Below are 8,151 nucleotides of genomic sequence, written 5' to 3'. Positions count from 1 at the left end.
GAACTGCTCGGAACTCATCACAAAAGTGTCAACCCATTGCTCCGTCGTTTAAAACTTGGTCCTCCGAGTCGAGCTCCGCCATATGTTTATCCTCTACCTCCACCGTAGCTTGATTTCCACGTCTGTGGCCGTGACTGGTACTATCATGTACCATTGCATATATTCGGTCGAGGGATGAAGTCAAACATCAGAGTGCATGTCGAGCGACTGTCGTCTGGGTATTCCATAGTGCTACATAACATTGATGTTCCACGCTCCAATCTAATGTATGTCTCTCCTGCATGGTCTTACCGTGGACATCAACAAACTGTTGTGGCTCGACCGGCACAAATTAGTTACACCCAAATTGTTGCATAACTCGATCACTGTTGTACCACTCAACGGTTGAGAAGTTGAGCACCGGCATGTTAATGCACCACATACGAGCTTCAGCGTGAACCCTCTGAGGAATAAGGGTTGCAATGTTTAATGCAGAATACGGCATCCACAAGAACTGCATAATATAACATAATGAGTCAATTCACATCACATACTGTAAGTGGATAAGTTAAATAAACGTTACTTAAACTATATTAATATATATTACTTTCTCTCCGGCGTACGCCTCTATCATTTGACGGTAAATGATTAATGTCTCGCTCGCACCAATTCCCGGAGATGTCGCCCATCTGAAATCGAAACAAACACTTTGGCAGTTAAACTTTGAAAAATATTATCCACACTTATGAGTCGTTAAATGTTAAGTATAATTTTGTTTCTACCTATTTATAAGTGGCCACAAATATGGTTGGTGCGTAATAGCCGCTAGAAACGGCATCCCATATAGAGCCCAAGACTGCAGTAGACCCAGACAACCAGCCATATTACTAACCCCATGTTTTGTTTCATGACAGAGCTCATAGTATAATGCAGCCAACACTGCAGATCCCAAGCTGTAACTACCGGCACGAGAAAAATCCTCCAATAGAGGCAAGTACTTTAAGTGGACTCTATTAGATGTGTTGTTCGGCAGAAGTATCCCCCCAATCAGCTGCATAATATAGGCTCGAGCAGTATACATCACCTCCTGCTCAGTGGCAGTGCTCGATAACTGCTTAAAATTTGCTCTCAACCATGCTAATGTCAAGCATGTGAAATTTTGTTCCCCATCACGAGGGGACCGTCCAAGCAGTCTGTGGCATACTACAGAAGGTTCTAACACTTTGCTTCGACCCATGACCACAGCACCATCAACTCGTAACCCAAGTTACATAGCGACGTCTTCTAATGTGATAGTGCACTCCCCGCACGGCATAATGAAGGTCAACCAAGGCGGATAGTAAGTTTGGCCTCAAGTTAAACCTCCGGATCAATGCGGTGTCCCCAAATCCGGCTAACCGTAAGTATGGCATGATCCGCTCGTCCGGATCGTACTTGGGAAAATGACACCGCAACCTCAAAACCCGATAACCATCCTGTATGGTAAATTTTTTATAAAAATATGATAAATCAATTATCTATATAATTTAAACATAAAAAATATATTCAAGAGTAAAATTGAAAGGTTGAGAAAACAAAAACATCACACTTATATTATACCAACGTAACCATTCTAAGTATTTTTTTATTCAAGTTAAATTAAATAAGTAATAATATATTAATAATAGAATGAAAATTTGTCATAAAATATTAATAATAACACGTAGAAATCAAATGTGATTATTATATCCTAACCATAGTTAAGCATTAAATTAATTAAAATAAATATATTAATAATAAAAGAATGGGTTACGGGAATATGAACGGGGACTAGTAAAATTACAAGAAAAGAGAAATTCATTGAGCGACAACTCAAACTCCACGGTGTAAAAATAAATCCAAACCGAAAGCAACCCAAGAGAAGATGATTGGTTCAAACAACTTCAATTTGACACCAATGGCTACAATACGTATATATTTCTAATTTTAAAATTTTATGATATCTTATTCAAATTTTAAAGTGAGTAATAACGAAAATTATTTTCAAGGAATACTAATATTTTTTATATGATAAAATTTAAAAACATAAAGTATTTTTAAATAAATACTTATGTTTTCTAGTTATTTATAAATTAACTTGTAAATAATTATTATTATTTTAATAATATATATATATATTAAAATTAAAAGATTTTTTTCATAAATCGAGCTCGTCAAGTAATAGTTTTAGTATTAATCCCTACACACCGTCTAATAAATTAAGTATGAAATTAGTAAAAATAGAGTAAAGTTTTAAGTAAGTCGATTTTTAGGGTAATTATTTTAAAAAATGAAAATATCCTAATTTATTTTTATATTATATCTATTCTATTATAATTTGTGTGATTAAATTAGATGTTTGGAGGTGAGTGCTACTAACTTTTTTTTAAAGTATACAAATACAATTACAAATAATGTATATCCAAATCAATTATAACAAAAATAAAGTATTACAAAGTATAATCAAATTAATAATCTAAAATGTTCAATGAAGCTAAATAACAACTAATTAGAGATAAGTATTTTAAAACAGTCAAAACATGTTCAACGAGTAGCGATTAGCAAAAAAAATTGGGAAACTAAACCGAATTTTTTAATTTATAATAAATTTTACTGTTAAAATCGATCATCGATGAAGTGTGATCCATATTTGCTCAGAAGACATCTTCAAATCTGTATAATATAAAAAACAACCATATAATACAATTATTTATTATATTACATTAACTATAAAATATAAAAACAAAAAATAAAATTTTAACAAACGTACCTTTTTTTTTTCCCTCACTCAACTTCTTTATCTATACAAGGGGACCAAGCCCCACCCATATATATAACAATTTTTTAAAAAACAAAACAATAAAAGAGTCAAAATAATAAAAAATATATTCAATATATATTTTTAAATTTATATTATATTTAAATTTATTAATAGTCATATCACTAACATGAGGTTAGAGACCGATATGGTGGGTCGCAAACCTTATCTTACACAGTGGTTGAGTAGCATGGAGTTGTAGCAATGGGCTTAATGTTTTGACGAGGGGTACCGTTGTGGCCATATGACAACTAACCTTGTTGAGGCCGTTAACTCCGTCTTAAGGCGTACGCGTCACTTACCAATTTCAGCTGTTTTTTCAGCCACATTTTACAGGTTAGCAACCTTAATGCCAAAAATGGGGTTGAAACAAGCAAAACAGTTAGGGGCAGGACACGTGTACGTCAAAAAAATCAGAGATGCCATGAAAGATAACACTCAAAGGGCTAGGTTGATGAATGTAGAACTATATTCTCGAAATTTGGAAACTTTTCAAGTGACAGAGTATATCAGTCGTTGGTTAGGGATCCCGCCACGGTCCTATGGAGTTGATCTCTGAAACAGATAGTGTGAGTGCGAGATGTTACAAGCACTACGGTACCCGTGTGCGCATGTGGTTGCAGCTTGTGCTACCTATAGTTTGAATGTCGAACAATATATCGATGATGTATACACACTAGAACATACGTTGCGTATTTAGGGTAATGAGTTCCCTATATTAAGGGATATATCGACATGGGAAGTGCAATCGCCTGCATTCGACATATTGCCTGATCGGTCACTACGTAGGAGAGTCAAAGGTAGACCGATAATAACGAGGATTCGAAACGACATGGATGTAAGAGAACAAGTCGATCCAAAGCGTTGCACCATATGTAGAACAATTGGCCACAATCGAGCAAATGTCCCCATGGAAAGCGTCTACACCGCCAATCTTCATGGTCTCGAAAGAAATTAAATGTTGTGGCGAGGTGCATCTATATTATGATCTTTTAGAAATAAAGTTTGTATTATTTAGTGTTAAAATTATATTTAAAATTAATAGTTGCAACTTTTAATACTTTAAAAGATTTTATAATAAATTAAACAAAAAACACTAATATATAAGTTGTGAAACCTTAAACCAATACAACAAACATCACATAATACTTGAAATTTACATAACTTAAAATTGGAAAGAACCAGGAGTGGTATCATCGTTCGGGGTATAACGGTTTAGGGCCTTCATTGACGGGGTGGACGTTGAGGTGTATTGTACACATCTGAAGGATTGGCAACTGGGTCGATCGTGGCCTGAGGCGGGGTGGAGTACATGTTATTACCAAACATATCAACTGATGTCGGTGGTTGCTCTAGGTCAAATGGACTCAAACCGCCTATATCCGGGTGATATGAACTCGAACCACCCATGTCCGGGTGATATGAACTCAAACCACCTATGTCCGGGTTATATGAACTGCTCTGGAACTCATCACAAAAAGTGTCAACCCATTGCTCCGATGCGTTTAAAACTTGGTCCTCCGAGTCGAGCTCCGCCATATGTTTATCCTCTACCTCCACCGTAGCTTGATTTCCACGTCTGTAGCCGTGACCTGGTACTATCATGTACCATTGCATATATTCAGTCGAGGGACTGAAGTCAAACATGCAGGAGTGCATGTCAGGCAGCCTGTCGTACCGGGTATTCCATAGTGCTACATAACATTGATGTTCCACGCTCCAATCTAATGTATGTCTCTCCTGCATGGTCTTACCGTGGACATCAACAAACTGTTGTGGCTCGACCGGCACAAATTAGTTACACCCAAATTGTTGCATAACTCGATCACTGTTGTACCACTCAACGGTTGAGAAGTTGAGCACCGGCATGTTAATGCACCACATACGAGCTTCAGCGTGAACCCTCTGAGGAATAAGGGTTGCAATGTTTAATGCAGAATACGGCATCCACAAGAACTGCATAATATAACATAATGAGTCAATTCACATCACATACTGTAAGTGGATAAGTTAAATAAACGTTACTTAAACTATATTAATATATATTACTTTCTCTCCGGCGTACGCCTCTATCATTTGACGGTAAATGATTAATGTCTCGCTCGCACCAATTCCCGGAGATGTCGCCCATCTGAAATCGAAACAAACACTTTGGCAGTTAAACTTTGAAAAATATTATCCACACTTATGAGTCGTTAAATGTTAAGTATAATTTTGTTTCTACCTATTTATAAGTGGCCACAAATATGGTTGGTGCGTAATAGCGCTAGAAACGGCATCCCATATAGAGCCCAAGACTGATGAACCAGGACAACCACCATATTACTAACCCCATGTTTTGTTTCATGACAGAGCTCATAGTATAATGCACCAACACTGCAGATCCCAAGTCAGTAACTACCAGCACGAGAAAAATCCTCCAATAGAGGCAAGTACTTTAAGTGGACTCTATTAGATGTGTTGTTCGTGATATCCCCCAATCATTTGCATAATATAGGCTCGAGCGGTATACATCACCTCACGCTTTCGAAGCGATTGCTCGATAATCGCTTAAAATTTGCTCTCAACCATGCTAATGTCAAGCATGTGAAATTTTGTTCCCCATCACGAGGGGACCGTCCAAGCGATCGTGGCATACTACGAAGGTTCTAACACTTTGCTTGACCCATGACCACAGCACCATCAACTCGTAACCCAAGTTACATAGCGGCGTCTTCTAATGTGATAGTGCACTCCCCATGACGGCATAATGAAGGTCAACCAAAGGCGGATAGTAAGTTTGGCCTCAAGTTAAACCTCCGGATCAATGCGGTGTCCCCAAATCCGCTAACCGTAAGTATGGCATGATCCGCTCGTCCGGATCGTACTTGGGAAAATGACACCGCAACCTCAAAACCCGATAACCATCTCAGATGGTAAATTTTTATAAAAATATGATAAATCAATTATCTATATAATTTAAACATAAAAAATATATTCAAGAGTAAAATTGAAAGGTTGAGAAAACAAAACATCACACTTATATTATACCAACGTAACCATTCTAAGTATTTTTTTATTCAAGTTAAATTAAATAAGTAATAATATATTAATAATAGAATGAAAATTTGTCATAAAATATTAATAATAACACGTAGAAATCAAATGTGATTATTATATCCTAACCATAGTTAAGCATTAAATTAATTAAAATAAATATATTAATAATAAAAGAATGGGTTACGGGAATATGAACGGGGACTAGTAAAATTACAAGAAAAGAGAAATTCATTGAGCAGCAACTCAAACTCCACCGGTGTAAAAAATAAATCCAAACCAGAAAGCAACCCAAGAGAAGATGATTGGTTCAAACAACTTCAATTTGACACCAATGGCTACAATACGTATATATTTCTAATTTTAAAATTTTATGATATCTTATTCAAATTTTAAAGTGAGTAATAACGAAAATTATTTTTCAAGGAATACTAATATTTTTTATATGATAAAATTTAAAAACATAAAGTATTTTTAAATAAATACTTATGTTTTCTAGTTATTTATAAATTAACTTGTAAATAATTATTATTATTTTAATAATATATATATATATTAAAATTAAAAGATTTTTTTCATAAATCGAGCTCGTCAAGTAATAGTTTTGCGTATTAATCCCTACACACCGTCTAATAAATTAAGTATGAAATTAGTAAAAATAGAGTAAAGTTTTAAGTAAGTCGATTTTTAGGGTAATTATTTTAAAAAATGAAAATATCCTAATTTATTTTTATATTATATCTATTCTATTATAATTTGTGTGATTAAATTAGATGTTTGGAGGTGAGTGCTACTAACTTTTTTTTAAAGTATACAAATACAATTACAAATAATGTATATCCAAATCAATTATAACAAAAATAAAGTATTACAAAGTATAATCAAATTAATAATCTAAAATGTTCAATGAAGCTAAATAACAACTAATTAGAGATAAGTATTTTAAAACAGTCAAAACATGTTCAACAGAGTAGCGATTAGCAAAAAAAAATTGGGAAACTAAACCGAATTTTTTTTAATTTATAATAAATTTTACTGTTCCGTCGATCATCGATGAAGTGTGATCCATATTTGCTCCAGAAGACATCTTCAAATCTGTATAATATAAAAAAACAACCATATAATACAATTATTTATTATATTACATTAACTATAAAATATAAAAACAAAAAAATAAAATTTTAACAAACGTACCTTTTTTTTTTTCCCTCACTCAACTTCTTTATCTATACAAGGGGACCAAGCCCCACCCATATATATAACAATTTTTTTAAAAAACAAAACAATAAAAGAGTCAAAATAATAAAAAATATATTCAATATATATTTTTAAATTTATATTATATTTAAATTTATTAATAGTCATATCACTAACATGATGTGACAAATTATAATAAAATATATATATATATATATATATATATATTTTAATTTAAACTTTAAAATTTAAATACATATATCTAATGTTAAAAAGAATTTAAAAATAATATTTAAAATTGTAAAAAATATATTATAAAACATTTTAAATATACAATACAAAATTTTTATTTAATAATAAAATAAATAAACAAAACAAAATAAGAAAAAACATAAAATTTCAAAAAGTAAAAAAAGGAAAAGACAAAATTTTAAAAAATATTTAAAATATTATGATTTCTTATATTATTAAGAAATTATAATTTTTTAAATGTATTTAAAATTGTATTTAAAATTTTAAAAAATCTCAAAATACATATCTAAAATTTAAAAATATGTATATTAATAAAATATTTCAAAATTTTTAAAGTTAATAATAATAATTAAACATAAAAGAAAAAACAAAACAATAAAAGAGTCAAAAAATAAAAAATATATTTAATATTTATAAAATAATATTTAATATATATTTTTAAAATTTATATTATATTTAAATTTATTAATAATCACATCACTGACATGATGTAACTAGTTATAATAAATATATATATATATATATTAATTTAAACTTTAAACTTTAAACTTTAAATATATATACCTAATGATAAAAAGAATTTAAAAATAATATTTAAAATTGTATATAAAATTAATAAAATATTAAACATACATTTCAAATATTATAAAAGTAATAATTTCAAAACTAATTTGAAAAATACATTTTAAAATTTATAAAAATTAATTTCACAAATATATATATAAAGTTAAAAATATTTTTAAAAATAATAATTAAAATTTTAAAAAATATTATAAAACATTTTAAATATATATTACAAATTTTTAAAATTAATAATATAAATTAAATAAGCAAAATAAATTAAGAAAATA

General features: G+C 31.0%; 1 protein-coding gene across 1 annotated transcript; it reads right to left on the bottom strand.

Moving 5' to 3' along the window:
* Positions 1-331: 331 nt before the first annotated feature.
* LOC108477653 (protein MAIN-LIKE 2-like) lies at positions 332-1,216 on the bottom strand. Its single transcript, XM_017780172.1, has 3 exons — positions 762-1,216; positions 587-668; positions 332-493 (listed from the first exon to the last, which is right to left on the bottom strand). Exons 1-3 carry the CDS (start codon positions 1,214-1,216, stop codon positions 332-334), a joined length of 699 nt encoding a protein of 232 aa, XP_017635661.1.
* Positions 1,217-8,151: the final 6,935 nt, after the last annotated feature.

Source organism: Gossypium arboreum, chromosome 12 (genome assembly GCF_025698485.1).
Source record: "Gossypium arboreum isolate Shixiya-1 chromosome 12, ASM2569848v2, whole genome shotgun sequence".
Lineage (NCBI taxonomy): Eukaryota > Viridiplantae > Streptophyta > Magnoliopsida > Malvales > Malvaceae > Gossypium > Gossypium arboreum.
Note: the sequence above shows the minus strand (reverse complement) of the source record. Positions and strands in the feature narration are given on the sequence as shown.

What these genes read in the sequence shown, in the direction of transcription:
- LOC108477653 (XM_017780172.1), bottom strand. Translation starts at nt 1,216, where the DNA reads ATGGGTCGAAGCAAAGTGTTAGAACCTTCTGTAGTATGCCACAGACTG. An exon ending in TTGTGGCCACTTATAAATAG is followed by an intron (nt 669 to 761) that starts GTAGAAACAAAA and finishes TTTCGATTTCAG; the next exon opens with ATGGGCGACATCTCCGGGAA. An exon ending in AGGCGTACGCCGGAGAGAAA is followed by an intron (nt 494 to 586) that starts GTAATATATATT and finishes TATATTATGCAG; the next exon opens with TTCTTGTGGATGCCGTATTC.